The sequence below is a fragment of the Pelmatolapia mariae genome, linkage group LG14 (genome assembly GCF_036321145.2).
Source record: "Pelmatolapia mariae isolate MD_Pm_ZW linkage group LG14, Pm_UMD_F_2, whole genome shotgun sequence".
Classification (NCBI taxonomy): Eukaryota; Metazoa; Chordata; class Actinopteri; order Cichliformes; family Cichlidae; genus Pelmatolapia; species Pelmatolapia mariae.
Window position 1 is genome coordinate 32,055,113 of NC_086239.1, and position 24,182 is coordinate 32,079,294.

Genomic DNA, 24,182 nt, shown 5'->3' on the forward strand with positions numbered 1-24,182 from the left:
AACAGTGTTGGGAAAAAAACAAACCAAAAATGGGAGGGAGGAGGAAAAAAAAGCACAACGAGGAATTATGTAAGAGGGTTTGGAGGGCGGGGTGGGAGTGGGGGGGTTAAATTGTGCAAAGACAGATTGTACAAGTCAGAGAAATAAAGTGGTGTTTGGACCACAGGGGGGATATTGAAATGGAACAAAAGCCACAGTGATGACTACAACTACAAGCTGTTGTTAGCACAAGGCAAAGTGGCAACACTGCAGTAATAAGGAAGACTGAAACTGCTAATTGTTATATTTACTATTAAAATTAATGAAACACCCTGTGGTCTGACTCTAAAATTTCTCATTGTGCCACCTCCTAGTGGTTAAATAAAGCACAGACACATGTATTTTCAGTCTCTTTTTCTTCTGTAAATTAAAAAGTCTGCTATAAGATGCTGTTTTTACAAAAGCGATAATAATAATTATAATAATTTTTAAAAGACCACAAGCAAGATGGAATTGAGATAGCGGTATAACATGCAGCGAAAATAATTTGATATGTATGTACAGTATGTTAACTATTTGACTACTGAAGTGTCCAGTACTCAAATTGCAATACCATGCCAAAGAGAGCCACCCCTCATTTCTGAGGGGAAATGGGTACAGCAGTTTATTGAAACATATGCAAATATACATGGAAATTTAGTATGTAAGGCAAAACCAGAGGTCGTACAATTCTAACAAGCATGAAAATCAATATTTGGTTTGACCACTTTTATTCTTCAGCACAGGCTGAGCTTTCTTAGGCAAGCTTTCTTGTCATTTCTTTAAGGAGTCTTCAGGAACTCACTACACCAGCTCCTTCTTTGGATGTTGGCTGCCTTTTGTTCTGTTCTCTATCAAGATGATCCCACACTGCTTCAGTAGTTGAGGCCAACTCATGTCTGTTGGAGTCTCTGTTCGGCTCCACTTTCGTGTTGACTGTGTGTTGTGGTGTCATTGTTCATTGACCACAATTTGAACCAAACATTTCAAATTTCCAGCCAAGTCCAGTTCTTGTGTAATTTGTCCCACTTTAGCCTCTTCTCTGGGTTTCCTTAAGAATGGCTTCTTGATAGCCACTCTTCCACTGAGACTATTTGTGATGATGGATCAGTTGAAAGGCCACTTGCATCTCTCCGGTCTTTTGTGTCAGGTCTCTGCTGTGTTTTATCCTATTTTGTAAGGACATGACTTTCAGATATTGCTCACCAGTCATAGATAGGATTTTAGGCCTGCCACTTCTTGTGTTGCCCTCTGCTTTTCTTGTTTTTGGTAGTATATGCATGTGTGGGTGTCATTTTTTTCTGTCTGTAAACAGGAGAGCCTGAAAAATTTTGAATGATTTATTGGTCAAATAAAGCTTATAACCTTATAATTAGAAACTATGAATCTTACAAATAATGGTATGCGTTATCAACCTATACAAAGTACCGTATACAGATTAAAAATGTGTCACATTCGACGTTTGACCTGTCCCCAAGGTCAATAGAATGATCTTGAGTTAAAAGTGATAATAATGCTATATAGAGCTATGTGAAACTATGACATGTTGGAATTCTTAATGTCACATTACTTTGGACCTCTAACCTCTTCTTCAGGCTCAAATAAGGTCAAACTTTCATAAAATGCCTTTTATCTTTAAAACTATGCTCCACATTCTGCTGCCTTTGTTGGTATTGGTAACACTTAGGAAATTATACTGTTGTATGGGGATTCGCATTATAGTTTGCATCCAAACATGTTACATTTAACCTCTGATCTCCTTTTATATTTCACGTCTGCCTTTCTTTCAAGTTAACCCTGAAATGCTTTATATCTTTAAAAAGTATTGTCAAGACAAATGGAGTGCAAGAAATGGAGTGCATCTTGTTTGCTCATATTTTTTAACGTGACACACGGCAAACACCCAGAGAGATGCCAAGTTTACGGCTAACAGCTCTTTGGAAATCACCATGTTGGTGCAAAAATTCTGTTTTATGCACGTCAAACTGTGGTATCTTTGGAGTTTTTCATAGATTCACCTAAAGAAATCACAACAACTGATGTCTTTTCAGGACAGGCAGCTAGTATCAAAGTGTCTAAAGATATATTTAAATTTGGCTCTTTGCTAAGTTGTCTGTGCAGACACAATGCTTGTTCATCCCTTCAGTTGAGTTGGGTGCTTTAAAAAAATAACCAAAAAAACAAAATACCCATCAGCGTTTTAGGACTGAAGAATAAAAATTACAAGAAAAAGATTCCAAGAAAGCCTGGCTCACTGGAGGAAAAATATTTAAAAAAAATGAAAGGTTGGTCAAGACTTTTGCACAGTACTGTCTTTTTGCCTTGTTTTTACTTTTCCCCAATCATTTAAAAAAATGTCTTTTTCCCAAAAAAAGGTTAACGTCTAATATGATGCATTTTTACTTCTAATGTTATACAAATAAACAATTTGAGACTGAAAACTAATTCTTCACTCTGGAACAAATGACACATACAAAATTGTGACATGCTTTTCAAACTTGTTCATTTAAAAATCCAGGAATCAGATAATTTAATGTGAAGAAAATCTAGCTACTCCTACAGGTCTGTGACATACAAAAAAAAGACAGATATACATTTTCTTTCCACTGCATGCAACTTTCTTTAATCCAGCTGCAGCTTATTAGAATTCATGTTTGGGTCCACATTGCAAACCAATTAGAGTGATGTGTGTAAATGCTGTCTGTTTCTCCTATAGATGGCTGGGACAAATTCTCCCACCGCTACACGAAGAAAGAATTTGGCAAGTGGGAACTGATTCTTCCACCCAAGCATGACAACTCTCCAGCTGTGGATCATAACTCTAAACTCAAGGTAGAGAACAAAACATCTTCATGCTTATTTTCACACCCTCAGTAGGTGTCATCTTGCCTCAGTGGCACAGGGACTTGTCACTATAATGTTCGTGGGAGATTCCCTGTCATGTGTGGTGTCTTATGAACCAAGTGAAAACCTGGCGTGTCGCCATCAACAACATGTCATACTCACAGTGCAGAAGGGAGATTACTGTATGTACACATCTGCACAGTGGAGAGTAGACACACCTGAGGAGCCCAACTGATGGCTTTTATTTCGCTCCCATCTGTTGCGGGTATCCCTCAGGACATTGTGCCCCGTTTGTTCGGCGCAAAACACAGTCCACAGTGGGTGTACATGATTGGTTTTAAGCTCTAGTAAATAATTCATCAGGGTTAAATGCAAAAATGCACCCTCCCATTATGCATTGTCTCCCAAACAAACAGCGTGGATGAGAAATAACCCAGAAATGAGATGCCAGGCATGGAGTGGATGGCATCGCCGCGGCACTCTCCTTGGGACCGGGTCATCGTTGGCAAACTCCTGCGCCCTGGACAGGCTGCCCGGCTCCCATTGTCAGCGGAGGTCAGTCTAAGGACGATAAGAAGCAGATGGAAACGCTGGCACCTGGCCTTTCGTTGTGCACCCCCGCTGCCTATGAATGGCTGTCTTGCTGTGAGCCCCACTTTAGAATTAGTTCCACAGCACTCCCTCGTGGAAGCACAAGCCTAGCTCCAATCACTCTCATGTAGAGCAGCTTGCCCTTCCATCCCCTTTGTTCAGTGCCCAATTTGTCTCCATAAACAAGCAGTGTCCTTATGTGGGTACAGTATTTACGATGGGCCGTTCATGATGCAACTATGCAAGACCATAGAGAATGAACAGAAGCGTTATCTAACCGATCAAAAATGCTTTTCTGTCCACACCTAACTTCTTGTATATTGCCCAGTTCTTAGTTGTTTTTCCTGTTTATGCACCCCCTCAGCCTTACCAGCCATCTGATTTTTCTTTAATGTGCCTAATTCTGGCCAATTTGTGTGAAGGACCACTGCTCTGTCAGGCTTTATGCCAGTCCATTTATCCAACTATCTTTTCCTAATCCTATAAACTGTGAAGCATGTCATAAGGGGAGCCAGGCAGCTAACCCCAGGTGGCCTGGCCATAATGAAAAAACCCCAGAGGGGAGTCTGGCCAGCAGCTCACAGGCAGGTGGCATTGGAACAGTCATTACTTCACAACAGTAGCCAGAATTAGTTGGGTTATAATGCCTGTTTCTGCAGGGGACAAAACAGGGTGAACACATACTGTGGGAAACACTACAGGATCGATTTCTTGGTGGGTTTTTCCAACTCTCACGCTGGCTCTCTCCTTTCTTATTTGACTGATGGAGGCAAAGTAACTTGTCAGATTTCCAAACTATATTTATTTTACCCCCTTCCAATCCTGAATTGCAGACATAATAGATGAGAGGCAAAGGATAATGATTTAGATTTCCTATTTTTCTAAATTGCTCCCTGGCTCAAATCCCCTCTCAACATGGGTCTGTGGCTTTGTTAAAACCAATTAAAGAGCTGCACCCCTCAAAATACAACAGCATAAATCACCACTGAATCCAAATTTACTGCAACAAGTTTTCTAGTCAATACTGTACTGTGGCTTTCTGTCCCCTACATCGTGCCATGTCTGCAGTGCTCCCAGAGAGCCATGCATAACACTTTTAAAGCTGTGAATTTGGCATTGGAGAGTAGGAACTGGCTTTCTGGAAAAGGGGCGGTTTTCATCAACAGTTTGCACCATCTTTCTTTATAATGGATAGGGAGCAACAGCACAGTTTTATGATGTAAGCATTTCATGGCTAACAGATGTAAATAAATACTGACTTTAATATCAAATACATCCAGGGGCCGCATCATGCAGCAAGCAAAGAAGACCTTTTGAGGCCTCTGACTGTGCTCTGCTGATCTTTTCTAATTTTTTTTCCCCGTCTTCTGTAGCTTTGTCTTTTCCATTTCACTTTAGATTACATACAGATATCCTTCATCCCCTTCTTCTGTAGGTTTTTAATCCAGAATGTAGACACCTCAGCATGCATCGTGGTGTCTGTTATCTGTCTGCTTATTAGATGTCCATGTCGCTTATGCAAAGTGACTGTCATGCCCACCCAGTTTTTTTCTTTTCTTCAATGCCCTGTCATTGTTTAGGTGCCCTTGCTGTAACGTAACACTCATTTGTCTTATTTTCCCAGGTGGTGGTTCACACAAAGGAGGGACAGCGTCTTTACCGGATCTCGCCTTGGGCAAAATATGTGACCAGGGAGGAGAAAGCCGTCATCTACGACTGGGTTCACTGGGATCCCCCTCACCCTTACATTGTAAGTTACAAAATGTCCTTTAAAAATGACTTTTGCCTAAAAAAAAAAAAAAAAAAATAGATGCATGAAAACCACCTGCACGTTCATTCAGTGTTTTTCATTTCTATGTTGTATTAGTTACTACCAGCTTTGGAGCTGGAGCTGCTTTTTTTTTTTTTTCATGTACAGAGATGATCAGTGTCTTGTTGCAGTACTAAGTGTAACAAATAGTGAGTGCCAGGAAATGAAAATTAAATGTCTATCATTTTTTAAAACAGCTCATCCCCTTAATTATTATGATTATTTTATAAAAAAGCTTTGAGACGATGTTAATCATTGAATATTGTGTTACTAAAACCACAGTTTATGTGGTGCTACCCTCTACGTTCACCATTCCTTCTTGAAATGAGGAACAGTCATTGTAAATCAGCTTTGCCTCTCATATGCAAAGCTGTTGTGGCCATTCTTAATGTGGGTGCTCGATGCTGCTGATTTGAGTGAGGCTGAATGTGTCTCAATGCTACTTGATGTCCTTAGCCCAAGAGTGAACAAGCAAAACACTAAGAGGCTATTAAAGGCCACCTTGCCTTCTTTATCACTTGTTATTTGGCACCATTTTAATTAGAGGGACCCTCTTACTGGCAGTATATTTGTTTTATTTACAAGTAGTTCAATCATGTACTTGAAATGCTGTGTTCACAAGGCTTGGTGGGTAGCCATCAGGAAATGGGCACTATGTATAAAAGAAATCCTTCTCCTGTTGTGTAACACTGATAGCATGAATCATAAATATTTGTATTGTTTTATGTGTGTGCAGCTATCCATCTCGGCGATGAGATATTTGTGCAAAAAACCCACACTTTGTCTTTATGGATCATAAGCGCTCAACAGATGTAGTTTCTAGAAGGGGGTAAAAAAGCCCCAGACTCTGTTATGATTTTGTGCATGACGTTTTGGTTACCTCTTCAGCATATCCACCCTCGACCCAGGAAGCCCACGAGCCTGAGAATATACGAGGCTCATGTGGGCATTGGCTCTCCAGAGGGGAAGATCGCGTCATACAACAACTTCACAACCAATGTGCTGCCTCGCATAAAAGACTTGGGTAAGATATGAGATGGAAAAACCCTAGCTCTGCAAGATTATTCTTTGCCGGATCCTTCAGCTGTTTAAGTCTGTAAGAAGTCCACATCAACCATCATGCTGTGATCCCATTCTTCTAACAGTCAATAAGAGCTTTTCAACTTGAAAATATTTTGTATGTTCTCCAGCCAAGAACAGAAAGTAATGTATAGAGGTCACATACCTGCATACATGTCAATTCTGAGCCGACAGTGTGGTTGAAACAAAACATTTGAGGGGTTTTTAATATCTATTTTTTAGTAACTGTCACCACTAGTCCATAACATAGCAGACATGTCGTACAACTATGAGTACCACCGTTCCACCAGAAACAGTATTTTCTGTGGCAGACCTGTCACACTCTGTCTAGATAATACCACATCAGCAAGTCAACATCCTGTTTACTGGTATGACCTAAAGGGATCACTGACCAGTGGATCGTGTTCTGTAAAAGGGGCTCCACAGCACAAGCCAAACTGCACAGCAGTTGTGGCTCTGAATATGTCAACTTGTTTTTTTTTCTTTTTCATACTCATGACTCACACAGTCAATACTAGAGAAACGCTATCTGCCTGCCTCTGCCCCTAAGCATTTTTTTCCTGACTTGTCACAGATTTTCTTTAACAGTGTATGTGTAAGTGTGTGTGTTTCATTCCTCGGGCTTCTGATTAATTCAATGTAAAACTCACAGGTTTACCTAATAAGTAATTATGCATTTACTTGAACTGGAAAAATAATTCCAATGGGGTACATTCACACGTGAGACTATAGTGGTTGGAGACCACAGTATGTCCAAAATTATTCCGACCGTGTATAATTAACTTGCATTTTCATTGCCTTTGAGATGGTTTCTTCGAAGTCAGGGACCAGATATTTAACCATTCAGTCAGTCACTGTCTGCAAAGCAACTTTGGTGCATCGAGATGGGAGTAAAACGGCAATAAGACTGAGTCAGTCTCTGTCAGTGGTGCCACCTATCTGTGAAAATACTGTGATTAACTGTGATAAATCAGCAAAAATTGATCTTCTGTGGTCTGTTATAAATTGGTTTCTGTCTACATATACAAAAATTTATATGGAAAAGAATTTTATATTAGCTACTCATAGTTAGTCCATCTAGAATCTCACAGATTTGAGCCCAAAATTGTAAAATTTCTCTTCAGATGGTAACGTGGTTTTTGCAGGACGGGGATGTAACTGCAAAATGACACAGGCACTTGGCAACCTTGATTTTACAAAGAAATATAACCAGAAAATTGATTTCTGTTGACAACCTGTCATGTCGTTATTGCAATGATATGCATCTGCACTCACTGGTGCAGACTGACTCAGATTAATTGCAACGTGCTGGCAATTTCTGCTTTTATAAATTAAACAACAATTATTTACAAACTGTTGGCGGTCTGTCTGAGAGTGATTGCAGTCAGACCACAAGTGTTTGGAGGCAGGTTGCCTTTCACCAATTGACTTGTGCTGTTGCCTTACAATTGAAAGTTGGTCACTGCAACTACCTGAACTCAGTCTAAGACAACAAAGAAAAAATTCAACGCAGTCACCGAGCAACCCTATATTTTGCTTATGATCTTATGTATGTGACCTAAAACATCATGCAAATGTATATTTTTCACTCATCTTTAAGTAGTTAATTTTCAAGTTATCTCAACTTGAAAATAAAGAGTAGCGTTCAAACGTTGCTTCAACCTTATGGAAGAAGTACCCATTTTACTTCTCTACCCCTATGAGCGTTGGTGTTATTTTGCATTCAGGAACGCCACGCTGCACTGACATCATTAAAAGTACAGACACAACTGACACAGCAGACCAAGAGAAATGTGATCAGTCCGTTTTCTTGGTTGTGTCATATTGTTTGGCGGATAAGGAAACTGGCAGAGTAACTGCTGCAGCAACTGAGGGATTCTATACAATAAGGATTCTCCAGGAGGCTAAACTCCACCGTCTCTAGTGACGGTTGACTTTACCTGCCATTTCATTTTCTTGACTGAAAGAGAGTATATATAAATATAAAAAAAAAAAAAAAGAAACTTCCTCTCACCCCAGCGCTTTGTCACAATCCTTCAGAAGGCAAAGTTTTTTTTTCTTTCTCTCTAGCCTGAAAAGAGATATATATAAATAAATCTGTTCAATACAACAGTGAAAACCGCAGGGCCTCCCTCTAGAGTCCTCAGTGGCAGTTTAAAAGCCTGTTGTTCTCTTATTCATAGAGGCAGTTTTTGTAGGTCGTTTTGAAATGTGGTATATGACCTCCTGACTCTGATAGCTAGTGTTTCCCTGTTGCCACAGCTTGTCTTTAGGATACTGGAGCTTGTGTCAAAAAGGAAATGCCTGGAGCTCATACATACAGTGTGACTGACACAGGTCAAATAGTATCAACTCTTAAAGATTTCCAGATTGTTTCTGTACCAAATAGTGGCCAAAACACAAAAAGAGAGGCTTTTCAGAGAATTTTTCTAAGCGTGTCTTATTCTGTGTGGCCAACCAACCCGCACATCATAAGAATTATTTGCATTTTTAAATGATGTTTGAAATACAAGCTGAACAGCAGGGGTTTATTAAAATTATTAGAAAAGAAGATGAAGATTTGCAAGATTAATAACCCCTCTAGTTACTGCAGGGAAATTAAGCTATCCAAATACACTTAGGAACAAATAAGCACAGTGTATCCCACTGCCATACACACCAAACACATGTTTTTTGATGAATATTTTAATAGTTTCACAACAGCTAGACAAGGTTAGCTATTTAATCTGGTAAAATATGCATTTAAGGCATGAAATGGGGATGAAATTTGTAATATGATAATTGTAGTGTCTCCTCTCTTGGTCCAGGTTACAACTGTATTCAACTGATGGCCATCATGGAGCATGCCTACTATGCAAGCTTTGGATATCAGATTACAAGTTTCTTTGCTGTTTCCAGGTAAATGCCATCATTTCACTAGTTTTATATTTTTATTTATATATATATATATATATATATATATATATATATATATATATATATATATATATTAGTACAAGGTACTTATCTCTGCCAAGGAGGTTATGTTTTTGGTAGCGTGTGCTTGCGTGTCATCATTCTGTCTATAAACACGATAGCTTGAGGTTTGAAGGAATTCTAATAGAGAAGGGAGCGGGAGATCGACAGTTGGACTGCTGCTGCGGCTGCAGGGATGCGGACGCTGTACCAGTCGGTCGTTGTGAAGAGGGAGCTGAGTGTAAAAGCGAAGCTCTCAATTTACCGGTCGATCTACATCCCTACCCTCGGCTCACGGGCTTTGGGTAGTGACCAAAAGAACGAGATCGCAGATACAAGCGGCGGAAATGCGTTTCCTCCGAAGGGTGGCTGGCCTCTCCCTTAGAGATGGGGGAAGGGGTTCGGACATCCAGGAGGGGCTCCGAGTAGAGCCGCTGCTCCTCCACATCGAAAGGAGCCAGTTGAGTTTGTTCTGGAATCTGACAAGGATGTTCCTTGGTGCCTCCTGGTTGAGGTGTTCCGGGGATGTCCCAACGGGAGGAAGCCTGGGGCAGACCCAGGACACGCTGGAGAGATTATATCTCTCGGCTGGCCTGGAATTCTGATAAAAGCTGTAGATGCAGTGTCATGTTATAGGGAATGATATGTTGGGGTTTGAAATTTCACAATACTTTGGACCTCTGGACTTCTTCAGGGTCAAATAGAGTCAAACTTTCACAAAATGTCTTGGGGATTCTAAACATCACATCATACAGTAGTCTGCATCCAAATATTATTTAAAATCTGGTCTAATTTTTCACATTTTACATTACACTGTCTTTCTTTCGAGTTGACCCCAAAATTAATTATATCTTCAAAGAAAGTATTGCCAAGAAAAATAGAATGCGCTGCCTAGTTGGTTAGAAATACAGTGTAGTATAATATTATCATGTCCAGTTATTTACAAATCAATACCCATGTTCCATTACCTTCTCCTACATAATGTTTGTGTAATCAAAGTAAATCTCTGTCATGCTACCCTAACCTACAAACTTCATAAAGCAGATTTAAGGAGAAAAACAACCAAAATGAGTATATATAAAATGCAATACTACTGCATTAAAAGAATAGACAAATATATATAAGAAGTGTCTTTTAATATATTTGTCTATTGAAAAGAAAGAGGAAGTGTAATCATACTGGGAGGACCAGTAAAATATCTGAAAGACAGACTCTAAAAGATTTCAACATTAAGGTATCCAGTATCACACTTTACCACCTGAATGTTGATCTTTAAAGCGGCTGCAAAATGTTTTAAAGTTGTTGATGTTTTATTTTGAGGGTTGAATGAGTGTCACAAAAACAAACTGAGTGAGCAACTTTCTCCTCAACTCAGTCACCTCAAATCAAGGTTAGGAAGTCTGACACCAGCAATAATCTCTCTGTAAATACATTTTCTGTTAATCCACAGAGTGGGGAGAGTCGTAGATAAAGGTGGACTAGTCTGAGTCTTTATCTTCTTTCAGAGATCCTCCTTCCTTGCTCAGAGTAGGGCATAGTTATATATATTGTAATTTCACCCTTGATTGATCGCTTAGTGTCATTTAAAACCTCAGTGGTTGAATACCGGAAAGCAGGATAATCCTGTCACTATGTGTCCTATTTTTATTTATTTTTTAAAGGAAGCTGATATGATGATTGCTGGGAGGATGGGATGTTAGAGATTGGATAATATAAGGTGTGGGATATGGATGTGTACACATACAGTTGTGTTTTTCAGTGTCCTGAGAATTCCACAGACTTTACAGTAGATGTCCTGTAGAAAAGGTTAATATAAAAACATCTATCAGATGGCAAAAGCTCACTGTGCTTGTACAATAATATACAGCTCAATGCTGTTGTGATTATTTGAATTGCAAACATTTTAATGAAAATATAAATTCAGTGTTGGTTTGCACTTAGTCTTAAATGGGCCTTTTGTCAATGTGACAGCAATTTTAGAAAGAATAAAACCAATGAGTAGGAGTTAAGATCTGCTTGACAGGTTTATTGTTAGGGAAATTGAAACAACTCAGAAAATATATGCAATTTAGGTCCTTGAATGTTTTTTTAAGCTTGTGTTTACATATGTGCATGCTGTTAGTTATGTGCTCAAAATGGTCCAATTATAGGGGGGAAAAAAGGTTAGTCTGAAATATTCCAGTTGTAACTTGGATGATTTTTTTTGAGTGGCAATTTTGAATAAACCTAAACTTCAGGGTTAAGCTTGTGTAGTAACCTAATGTGAATCTGAATGTGTGTGTTCATTTGTAGCCGCTATGGGACCCCAGATGAGCTGAAGCAGCTGATTGATGTGGCTCATTCAATGGGGATTTTGGTGCTCCTGGATGTCGTTCACAGCCACGCGTCCAAGAACACGGAAGATGGCTTAAATCGGTTTGATGGATCCGACTCATGTTTCTTCCATTCTCCACCCAGAGGGGTGCACAGCTTGTGGGACAGCCGTCTCTTTAACTACTCCAGGTACTTGTATAGTTGTATAGTTTTTATAACTTTTTAATAAGTATCCAGGTTTTTGACAAATTCTGACCATGTCATCTGAATGCTTCAGCAATTAAATAAAGTTTCATTAGACAACTTTTTTCTGGTCTTCTATTGACCAGTCTTGGTTGAGCCAATGTGAATTGTAGCCTCAGTTTACTGTTCTTAGCTGATAGAAGTAGTATCCGGTGTTCTCGTCTGCTGCTGTAATGCATTTGCTCCAACGTTTGATGTGTTGTGCATTCAGAAATGTTCTCCTGCAGACTTTTCTCCTAGCCCTTATCCTCTAACCTATTGCATTAACACCACAACTCACTGGAAAATTTTTATCATTTCAGATTACTATCTGTAAACCCTAGTAATGGTTATGTGGGAAAATCCCAGCAGATCAGCAGTTTCTGAAATACTAAGCTGTCTGGCACAAACAGCCATGCTGCAGTCAAAGTCCCTCAAATCTCCCCTGATACTCAGTTTGAACTTCAGCAGGTTGTCTGACCATCCCTAAATGCACTGACTTGCTTCCATGTGATTGGCTAATTAGACATTTGTGTTAAAACACAGTTGAATAAGCGTACCTAACAGACTTGCTGGTGAATGTCTGAAACTGAGGGGTAATAGTTAAGTCACGTTTATTCAGTCACTTTGATACAGTATCATTTTCAATTGGTGGGGGAAAAAAATTCTTGAAGAGTTTCCACAATATAATCAATCAAATCAATCAAATTTATTTATATAGCACATTTTAAAGACCAAAGTACACCAAAGTGCTTTCCAGTAAAATCATGATACAGATAAAAATCACAATATAAAATATAAATTACAGATATAAATAATAAATAGAATATAAAATAATTACGTAATCTAAATGCAAAGCCAGATGTAAATTACCCTAATTAGCCTTGAATGCCAGGTTAAACAAATACGTTTTTAGACGTGATTTAAAAGACTGAATGGAATCTGATGCGCGAATATGAAGAGGAAGAGTATTCCATAACCTGGGTGCGGCAACGGCAAAGGCACGGTCTCCTCTGGTCTTCAGCTGAGACCTAGGTTGCACTAAGAGCAGTTGGCCCGATGATCTTAGTGCTCTCTTAGGGCTATACAGACAGAGGAAATCAGCTAGGTAGTCAGGTGCCATATTGTTTAGGATTTTATAAGTAAACAATAAAATTTTAAAATCAATTCGATATTTAATAGGAAGCCAATGTAAGTTGGCCAGAACAGGGGTGATAGAATCATACTTTCTAGTGCCGGTCAAGAGACGTGCTGCGGCATTTTGGACCAGCTGCAATCGCTGAAGAAGAGAAGATTGTAGGCCCAAGTAAAGGGAATTACAATAATCCAGTCTTGAAGTGATGAAAGCATGAATGAGTTTCTCCAAATCTTTGCGTGGTATATACGGTTTAGCCTTAGAAATTAGGCGCAGTTGGTGAAAGCTGGTTTTTACCACAGTAGACACCTGTTTATCTAGTTTGAAGGAACTATCCATGAAAACTCCAAGATTCCTAGCAGCTTCAGTGAGGTGATTAGCAACAGGCCCGAGTGTGCCAGTCAGTTGTCCCAGAGGCATATTTCTATCAAAAACGATAATTTCTGTCTTCTTTTCATTTAAAGTAAGAAAGTTACGTGATATAACTAAATGACAATGTGATTACTTACTCATATAAAGTAGTAGTAAAAATGGACATGCTGTGTAATATTAAAAACCATAAACCAAAACCACAGAACCAATTTACTTTTGTTCTTTATACCGTTTAAATTTACTGTGATTAACATCGTCCTGATTAGACATTATATATTTTTTAAGATCTTTTAGCGTGATTTGAAAGCAAACACATCCCTGCTATTTCTACTCCTCCATTATACTGTACCTGCCGAGGAGATTTGAATGTTACATACTGTAAGACATTGAACTTATGATGAAAAGGCACTTTGTCTGCATCAGCTACATATAAATGTAAACACGTGTAAAGATTGATGAATGAGGATAAATGGGAACCTGCCATATCACTTGTTACAGTTTCTCAGACTGTCTTGTACAGAAAGATTTGTTGAAGGTCAAAACCAAGACATGCTCTCAAAAATGGCAGATTACATCGCTCAACCAAACGGCCGTGAAGTAAGGCACTGATATATAGGTGAAGTGTAGTGAATGAGTGGTTAACTGAAAATTCAAGTTTCCTCCTATTGCCTTGATTTTTTTTTTTTTTTACCTTTTTGTATATTTGTTCAGCTAGGATCGTCACAGTGTTGCAGAGATTTGGTGATGTTCGTAGTTTTAACTAATTGCAAAAGTGTTAGAAAACAGATGAAAGGCCATAAATAGGCAGGTTATTTTTTCTGTCTCTGCTGGTGCTCAATGTACACCAAAACTATCGACTGGTGTTGTTGTTCGCCCTGTTAATTGGGTGTCTCTCTTGCCTCTGTACCCTGAAAATGATCCCAGCACACATTAAAGAGGAACAGGCACTGTTGAGTCTATCAAATGCCTTTTTGAACTCGCTTTTAATAAGTGTGTGTCAGTGTGCAGCGCTTTCCAATACATTATACAATGCTTAGTGTCAGGCAGGGGGGCTATAATAAGAGAACAAGGTTCTTCTTTCATTAGTTATTGAACCCTCCTCGTATCAGAAGCACTCATTAGACATGGTGCAGACATATGCCACAACTGGGAGGCATATGAGGAGTCATTTGTAAAAGCCCAAAGGAGCTCTACAATGTCATAGCCAGTTCATTTGTCTTCTTTGCCTCTCGCAGGATGTTTGGACACGTCGTTTGTGTCAAGCTTTCTGTTACTTTCTTTGGAAGGAAATGAACCTCAGAGGCTACCCGTGAACCTTGTGGGATACACAGTCTGTTTTTAATCAAGCAGCCTTGCTATCAGCCATCACATTCTGACCATGATGTTCTTATTAGGTTGACAGAAGCTGACTGATACAAGCTATCGAAGCAAACGCACATTTTCCTTGTTGCTGCCTTTTTTGCTTTGCTTCCACTTGTGCATCTTTATCAAAGAACACCTTTTTTTGTTGTATGTGTTCCACTTCAGCTTTTCCTCATAAAACATTCAACACAGTCCAGAGAGAATGCTGTTTAGATAGATGCCTGCTATCCAATTTGTTAACTTGAGTTGCCTCTGAGTCAAATGTGTCTGCATTCAGTATTAAGAATGTCTGGTTTTGCAAACATTGGTTCCAGGCTCCAGGAATGCTAGAAGTGGGTTTGCTGTTGCTGAATACAAACTTGGAAGAGTTTCAATGCAGCAAGAAGCAAGCTGCATTGAAACTATAAGGACACATGCATATGCTGGTGGTTGTTAAGCCATTCTTAGCATTTTTAAATAATGCACATTGCTAAATTGAACCAAGTAAATAATAAATGTACAAAAAATATTTAAGCATTCGTGCTGTAATGTCATCCATCCACCTGCCATATTTTCAGGTCTATGCTGTATAATCAGCATTCTGATATTGGATGTGTTTATTAATTTGTTTTAAAGGAAAACAGAATTTTCTTTCATTTTATTTCGACTTTAGGCAAAAACAGCCAACTTTTGCTTGAAAATTTCCTTTGATGTCTTAGATTTTCTTAAAACCTACAGGGAATGCTTACACTTCATGGCCCCATAATAAAGTTTTTTATGGCTTTTCTTTCATGTAATTACTTGGTGGACACTCATATTAAACATGCGCAGCCATGCCTGAGAGCACAGCGGTCTCATCCACTGGCTTCCCACATTAGCTGTTTGGGGGGGCTAGCCAATCAGAAGCCAGTTAGCTTAACCTCCTAGGATCTAGCATCCACATATATGGACATCACATTTTGGGTTGTCTAGGCCAAAATACAAAATTTTGCTCTACAAGGGCCTGATATCCACTTACGAGGACATTATACTGCCACTGTTCTATCTAAATTTAAAATGAATGTCCTTGTATGTGGATCTCATTTTTCTCCGAAACAAAAATCAGTAAAGGGAAAAAAATAAATAAATAAAAAATCAGGTAATTCTTTGCTTTTACATTCATCAGGTCCCAATCAGCCCAAATAGCAAAGAGTTCAAGCCTGCTATGAAAGAGTTCGGGTATTAGGAGGTTAAAGAAGGTAAGAAGGTGGCCTGAACGTGACAAGAGCTAAAATGGTTTGTTTCAGTTAACAAAATAAGAGGCTCCCCGATTTAAAGAGAATAAGATAAATATGGGTTTTTATATTAGCGGCTCTAATAGAATTCAAATTTGGAGCTGGAATGTAGCATAATAGGTCAATAAGTTGTCAAGATGTGGTGTATGTAAATGTACTAAGTGTGTTGCACCAAACGCATGGGTATGTGTCGAACAGAAACTAATTTGGGGACATCTACATCATTCATCGGTGTCTGTTTCCTTCATGAACCTTTTTAAATACGTCAAAGTCACCTTGACACAGTGACCGGGTAAATGGAGCGCTTGTAGGGGGGTTGGCAGCCAAAGAAGCCAAGCCTTTTTGCAGATCAGTAGTGAGAGTTCTGAAGAGCTTGCTGTGGGTCCATTCTATAATCCCCCAACCTCTCTCAGGATCATTTGCATCAATTTTTCATCAATTTTTGTGTGAATTCTTAAGATATGAAAAATGGGCTCGGGGCTAGGCTTTTGAAAATGCTTTATAGCTTTTCTCTCTGTTGATGTTCATGTTGAAAGGGAGGACTAACTATTTTCACTTTGACAGTATTATTCTACGCGTGCATGTGTGTGTATGTATGCATATATCATTTTTTTGTTTGTTTGATGTATAATATAATGCTAAGACACTGATCAAGTTATATAATTAGACCTGAATCCTTGTAACCCTCCACTGTGTGCCCAATAAAACTAGATACACAACAATTGATGCAATTTTCTCTCAAGCATGAGATGACACTACAAAATCTGTTTCCAGCTGTTACCAGCTAAATGTCCTTTAAATTTTGAAGTTCTAGAATAAGAAAACTACACCCAAGGAAAGACCTCCAGGGGAGCAAGGAATCACCCTGCTGGTAACTGGCATGCTTTTATTTTAAAGAAATGGAGCAGAAACCATCACAGAAGAAACAACAACAAAAAATCTATTTCCCTTAGGAGCACTTGTGTTTTTACATACTTGGACCAACTTTGTGCTGTAGCTGGGGTTTTGGTACTGTCTGATCAATCAATAAACCCACACTTGAAAACTCAGTCACTCAATCCAAATGCATTCATTTCAGTATTTAACACCCATGAGTTATTTCCCCTATCCCATCAGGTCACACAGCAATGGGAAAAGTAGTTTTTCCTCTCTAGTGAGCTTCGGCTAATGAGCTCAGCTTAGCAGTAGGTGTGCAAGTTGGCTTCTTGGAGCTCCCTGTATTGCTACCAGTAGGTGCTTGATGGAGTCACTGGATAGGATAAGATACAAACACTTTACCTTCATGCCCCTTAACCCTTGAAAACTAGATAAATAGGAAGAAAATATCTATAGTTTGTGAGTTTTTAAATTGAGTGTTGTACCTGGGGTAGCACAGTAGTGCAGTGGTTTGTACTGGTGCCTCACAGTGAGAGGGTCCTGGTTTTGATGTGTTTTCATGGTCTCCCTGTACTTATGTGAGTTCACTGTTTGTACCCCAGCTTCCTCCCGCGGTCCAAATACACGATTGTTAAGTAAACTGACCATAGGTGTGAATGTGAAAATGTTTCTTCCTGTTGTGCTTAATTTATGATATAGTATTTCTGTCTCTTATCTTACACTAATGTGCAGTTCTTCAAAAAATCCCAAAGCTTGTTATGGATGACACTATGTATGGGTCAGATCCTAATTGGTTTGTAGAAAAATACAGCATGAGAAGCCCTGATGGTGGGCCGCAGTGGCCCTTTTTCATTGTTTTTAATTCTTGGTGTCACTTCAGCTCTTTGCATGTTATAACTTTAGTCTTCTCCTAGCTGGCAAGGACCAACAACAGCACAAGCAAGAGTAGCCCACAGACCGGTTTTTGTGACTCTTCCCCTTGGTGACAGTAAACCTCTACAATGTTGAGCATGTAAACATGTTGGAGCCCTTAGCCTGTGGACTGGAAGTGTGTCCAGGTTATACAATGGATGGATGGAACGGAGGAAGGAGTTTGTGTACTTTGTGACTTTAAAAACTGGATCTCCAGAAAGGCACTGATTGCTTTTGGTCATGCTCCTAAAGTGATGTACCACCTTTATGCTTGAACAGTACGTACTATTCCACTGAAAACTGCTGTATGATTTCTGGGTCGAAGCCCGAGACCTAACTCTGAAAGATTCAAGATTCAAAGATTCAAAGCTCTTATTTTACCAATGATGACAATACACATGAAGGATGGGCAGTTTTGTCATAGAAACTGATGTTTGCTGTACAAATTGAGGTCAACATGGCCAGAACAGGGAGTAATTAAAAACTAGCAGGAGCACTATCTTATGTTACCAACTGTAATGCAGGATATCTAGCTAACTAGATAACAAAGTTTGAAGACTAGTAATTATCTTTATTTATTTATTTTTTTTTATTATTTTTTTTTCCACTGTGGTTATTTAAATTACTTTAACGGCTTTCTTATGAAAATCACTTCTAAATGTCCTGCAACTCCTAAAATATGGTCCATTGGAGAAAACTCTGAAGAATTAGAACGGGCTTGACAGACAGCCACTGATTCCTGAAAGACGGCAAGTACAAAGTGATACTAATTACAGGTTGCTAAACATACAAACAGTCTCTCAGGCAGCAGAATATTCTTCCTAAGATGCCAAGCAAGAGCAGATAGCTGCCAGGCTGCATAAAAAATGCCAGACAAATGGCAGATATCTAACACAAAGCAAAGCAATACAGGGACAGTCTGTCAGACCTCTAGATGAGAATTTACCCAGCAAGGCAGCCAGTACTACCAGACTCATGGAATGGCTGCTTACAATGTTCTGCTACACAGTATAAAGATGTAATTTCTGCACAAGTCCAACACAGCATCTGTGTGCATCAAGGCATGTGTGATTTGGCTTACTGAAATCACTGTTTTACTGGAGAGCGGTTAAACTGAAAATAAAAAAAAACTGTTAGAGAGCATTTCAAGCACACACTGTAGTAGCCTCAAAAGGGAAAAAAAAAGGTGCACAAGTAAGTCATAGTCTTCAAAAATTGCCTTTAGTTAATGCATGCAAATCTGAATTTGGAAGAAATGTGATTAATAAATAAATCAAGTTTAAGCCCAGAATGTGGTTTCATTGATGTTGACACTCCTGTCAGTGTCTCTGTCCCCTGTTGGACTATAGAAGGTTTTGAAATGCTTTAAACTAGCCACCTCATTTGTCCTTTTTGGTCTAACAAATGCACCCCATCCATCGGGTTGTCTAGTGACATAGTTTGGGCATCACACTTCTCGTGGAATGAACTGTCAGCTTCTAAAATTTATTTGGTCTTATCTGCAGCTTACCTGTGATGTTGGTAAAACAGGGACTTAAATCTCTCTCCATGCCATCGTGACAAGTTGACATGTCACCTAATGCAAAATTCTAGAAACACGGGAACTTATGGCTTCCTTTGGCTGGAAACTGAGTGTAAATACACACCGTAATACCGGGCACAGCTATGGCCAGCATGAGGGGCAAATAAGCTCTGATGAGGAGCAACTAAACATGAAGGTGTTTTTTGTTTTGTTATTTTATTTTATTCTGGCAGTGTGCACTTGCAGGTAAAACAGAAACACCCATGACAGATTACTTTGTCTTACCCTACAAGCAGCAATATTAGGCTTTTACTCTATTAGTGCTCCCTAACCAGGTTTCACTGTCATCGCAGAGCTTTACTATGAGGACAGTGTAATATGCAATTTGCTTTTGTATTAACACCACAGACCAAGTGATAACTTCATTGAACTGCATAGATAAGTGGTGCATTGCATTGGTACAGAGATCTAACTTTCTCACCGTAATTGGACTTGATGATAAATGGCATTGTGGGTCCTAATGTGGCAGTATGGTTTCATCTTGGGCCTCTGGCTCTCACTGGCTATTATCTCCATCCCGTGAGGATACATTGTGTCTGAGCCTTTGTTGGCTCTGCGCAGTGGAGTGGAGAACCTAATCTATTTATCACAGGGTCTGCGTGACCACCCAGCCAGCCTGCTATATCGGATCATACCAGGCTCTCTTGTGCTCTTTCTCTAGGGATGGAGGAAGTACCGATGTAACATGCAGCTTCACACCTGTCAAACAGTGCTGGTGTTGGTCATCCCTGAGGAATGGAGCACAGAAGGGAATGCATTTAAATGTATTTTGTGTCATGGCTTTCTTGGCCAAAAGAAACTGGGATTTTGTGTTTTTTGCCACAGAGGTGTAATCCTCAGGCTTTAGTGTTAGATAAATCTATAATACATTTTAAAGATAAAGCATTATTAAGGACATGAGCTGTCTAGTGTTTGTGTGAAATTTTTCAGTTTAAGATGTTATTGAAGTGTTGTTGAAGCATGAATCTGGGTCTTCTCGCTGCTTCACCAATTTTTTGACACGATGAAATTGCAAAAAATAAAAAGAATTGAAGGGGCCCTCGGTGTGGTATTGAGACAGCGGGGGAAAAAACTCTGTGTCTGACCTTTGTAATTCAGGATACTGCCATTCAATAATACATTAACATTTTAATTGATGAAGGAAATCAGCCTTACTAGGAGTTTATGTGGTTCGCTCTATTTAACTAGACAGTGAAATGCCCCCTATAACACAGCAAAAATACTTTTGATGAGGTGAAACATTTGTCAGACAGGAGCGTCTTTCGTGGTGGGCCTATACAGCTGCCAGCCGACTTGTGGATGCACCATGAATACATATAGTTGAATTATTTCTGTTAACAAACCCTTTACATGCTGTATAATCTCAAGTGTAGCTCAGGAAGTAGAATCATATTTTAGTTGAAAACAATCACCGGTTGTACTACAAAGACACTCCGTGGATACAAATTTATCACAAAAACAGAAACTTTCATTAGATTTATATTTATACACACATAGTAGTCACAAACTATTACAAACCATTGTTGGAGTATGGAGAAGATCTGGGCCTGGCCTAAGCAGAGGCAGCAGTCTGCATTTAATCAGTGTAATGAATGTCATTCGTGTCTCATCCCTGGTGCTTTGCTGCTGCCTCCCAGTTTGGCATCCATGTATACAGTGTTTCATTTGGTCCTCATTACACACACTGCATATAGACAACCAAATATTGAGTTTTTACTGATGTTTCCATGGCAACACACCTCTCAATGGAAAGAGTTGAGGTGTGTAGTGTACTTTGCCTTGAGAGGCTGTTAGAAATCGGATGACTCGCCCAGTCAGGAACGGGGAGACTGGGGCCATTTATGGAATCCACCTCCTCTGTCCTCCACCGACACAGTCCAGTCAACAGGCACAGTGAGCATTTGCATGCTTTGTAGCACACCGTGGGCTACACTACAACCACAATTTACGCTTTTTTTTCCTTTTTTTTTTTGTACAGTCTTTGACCTCTTGGTTGTAGGACATTGTAAAACAATGAAGATGAGGCCAAAGCGAGTAGAAGTGTATGATTTATCTCATCCTCAAGAGAGGAAACTCCATTCCTTGCGCAGTGTTTGTTTACCCAAGTGTAGCGTGAAATCCTATCACTTCAAATACACAGAGATGGGCTTGGTAATATAAAACTCTTGCCCAGTGATCAAGTGCAAGCATGTGATGGAAATCAGAAAACTTAACCATACACTGTAAGCCACTGATTTGTAGTTTGACAACTGGTTATTTGAATTGGTTTTCTCCTCAATTTAGTCACTGTACTTAATGAAAACACCGTTCACTCTCATTTGCGCTCCATCTCTGACATAATATAAGTTTGGTTATCAATATGTGAATGTCCTGTAGGGGTGAAAATTAATCTCTGGTGCCTAAAGTGCACAGTGAGATGTGTGAATAATTCACAGCTTTTGCTTTGCCTGACCTTGAATGTGTGTGCTTGTGTGCGTGTGTGTGTTTTTCTAGCTGGGAAGTGTTGCGATTCCTGCTGTCAAACCTGCGCTGGTGGATGGAGGAGTACCGCTTTGACGGCTTCAGATTTGATGGTGTTACTTCCATGCTGTACCATCACCATGGCATCGGTAAGACTGGTTTGTGTGCACCTTATATTTCAGAGCTGTATGGTGTGAGTAAAGCCTGTCATCCTGCTCTTGTTTATAACTCGCAGTGTACACCACACACTCCCGAGTGTTAAAGATTAATTTGAGTTTTGTTGAGAGGTCTAACTTATCCTATCCATCATGAGGCAACTTTTTTTTATCAAAGTGTAATGTAAATGTTGATATAAAGGTGAAAACGTCATCAAAACCTTTTTTTTTTTTGTTTGTTTGTTTGTTTGTTTGTTTGTTTTTTTTACCAAATTAGATTTAGAGAAATTTGGTCTGGTAAAACAAAAAGACCGTTGTCTGAATTAAGATTTTAAATAAATGAAATTAAAATATACTTGGTGTAAAACGTAACCTGACAAAATGCAAGTATGCCGTCAAAAGTTGGGATAGGACCGTTAGAAATGTTGTCATGGAGGTAAACAATACATTTTGCTTAGCAAATGTTAGACAACATTGGTGAACGATTTTCAGAAGTTGTCTGCTTAGTGGATTTTAATGTGCTGAGTGCAAATAGGCCAATTAAAACATCTGATTAGCTACAATTTATAAAATGTGCAGTTTTTTTAAAAAAATTGTAGGCTAACTATTGTATAAAATTAAAGTTAGTTTTAATATACATTGTAAGCTTAGGTCTTATGTCTTCTCATCTGTATGTGGTTGCTTCATGTGATAACGTAACATTTCTTTATGTAACAATATATAGCAGGGTTATAAGATAAGAAAATCTTTATTCTATATTTGGGAATTTCCTTTGTTATAACATTTGATGCAACAGCAACAGTTATAATGGTAGTAATAGCAACAGAGTAGCAATGACAGTAACAAAGGTAAAAAAAAAAGGTAAATAAATATGCAAAAATATACGTTTAACAACTGAATGTCTTTAAAAACTTGCCTGACAGAGCAGGTCTAGATGAGATGTTGTTTCATGGAAAAACCTCAATTCCATCACTTATCCACAATTTTATGACATGTAGATATATAAAGATGGAGGACGTTTAAGGGTTATGTGCCTTTCTCTGGTGTCATTTCTTAGTCGCAGTGCTTACAACAATTTATTTTCAAAGATTGCTAGAAATGTCAAATCCAAGATCAGAGTAGAGGGCAAAAGGTCAAATGGAGAGATGATAATATCTGAACTTTGACTACTGTGTTTCATACTTGATACAAATCCAGTTCAAACAAGCCTAATTATAGCAAAATTAGATTAATATTTTGAGCAGAGTTGTGATCTGAATCTTAGCGCTTACCTTCATTTTTGCCAAAATTCAGGGGTCATTATGTATTTTTGGTGTTAGAACTGCTCTGCTAGCATGCTCATGAAAACCAGAACCAACAAATAACCAAGTATAATTTTCAGTTTCTGCAACTCAAAATTAGTCAAGTTTGACTACTTTCAATTTGGAAGAATTTTGACTGTACACGGTGTCTTGGAGCACTTGAATAATATTCAGTGAATAATACTGTCCACCTTTTAAAAATAAAACTTTAGTTCTCATTATGCCAACAAAACACTTTTTTAAACATGCCACAAAGTGAGCTAAAGTGAGATCAAGAATATTCATCTGTATTTAATGTTAATAATAATTGCTCCAGAGTTTAAATCTCTGCGAGTACCCTAAAAGTTCTGGTAAGTGCTGCTCTTTAGTCTCTAGAGGCGTTTTTATTAGTTTCTTATCCAAAGGAGCCTTCGGCCTTCATTAAGATTACATTTATTTCACAATTTTAGGACATTTTAGAAATATGTCAAGGAGATAAAGCAAAGCGGTAGCATCAGTTAAAAAAAAAATCTTTAGTTTGGGTGAAAACATGATGAGTGTTCACTGTGTGGGTGTTTACAGGCTCAGGTTTCACAGGGGACTACAGTGAATACTTTGGCCTACAGGTAGATGAAGATTCTTTGGTTTACCTGATGCTTGCCAATCACATTCTTCATACCCTTTATCCTGACTGCATCACTGTTGCAGAGGTAAAAACCCACTGCCACACACACATCTTTGCATCCACTAACTTTGCAATGACACTGCCCAGAGCTGGTATTAATTAAAAGAACTTATTAGTTAGACATAGCTTACTTACGTATTCATTGCTGTAATTAAAAGGTAATGCAAAAGGAAATGGGGTGTCACTCTTTCCTTTTTTTTGCCTGTGGTGTAGGAATTTCACCCCTTAACATGTGAGTTGTGGGTATTGATAAATTCTTAGTTGAAATCTGTGCCCG

At 38.9% G+C, this 24,182-nt stretch overlaps 1 protein-coding gene across 2 annotated transcripts in view; it reads left to right on the plus strand.

Annotated features, from left to right (window-relative positions):
* The window catches only part of gbe1b (glucan (1,4-alpha-), branching enzyme 1b), a 91,722-nt gene that overhangs the window by 14,061 nt on the left and 53,479 nt on the right, over nucleotides 1-24,182 (plus strand). Inside the window, exons 1-8 of one of the 2 annotated variants that reach the window (XM_063493673.1) lie at nucleotides 2,743-2,850; nucleotides 3,279-3,417; nucleotides 5,078-5,203; nucleotides 6,152-6,287; nucleotides 9,151-9,241; nucleotides 11,591-11,800; nucleotides 21,819-21,934; nucleotides 23,803-23,930. In XM_063493673.1, coding sequence (XP_063349743.1) covers nucleotides 3,307-3,417; nucleotides 5,078-5,203; nucleotides 6,152-6,287; nucleotides 9,151-9,241; nucleotides 11,591-11,800; nucleotides 21,819-21,934; nucleotides 23,803-23,930 — 918 coding nt within the window. In that variant the 5' untranslated portion in view covers nucleotides 2,743-2,850; nucleotides 3,279-3,306. Of the gene's footprint in view, nucleotides 1-2,734; nucleotides 2,851-3,278; nucleotides 3,418-5,077; nucleotides 5,204-6,151; nucleotides 6,288-9,150; nucleotides 9,242-11,590; nucleotides 11,801-21,818; nucleotides 21,935-23,802; nucleotides 23,931-24,182 lie in introns of those variants that run through there. The other variant, XM_063493672.1, reaches the window with a different exon arrangement.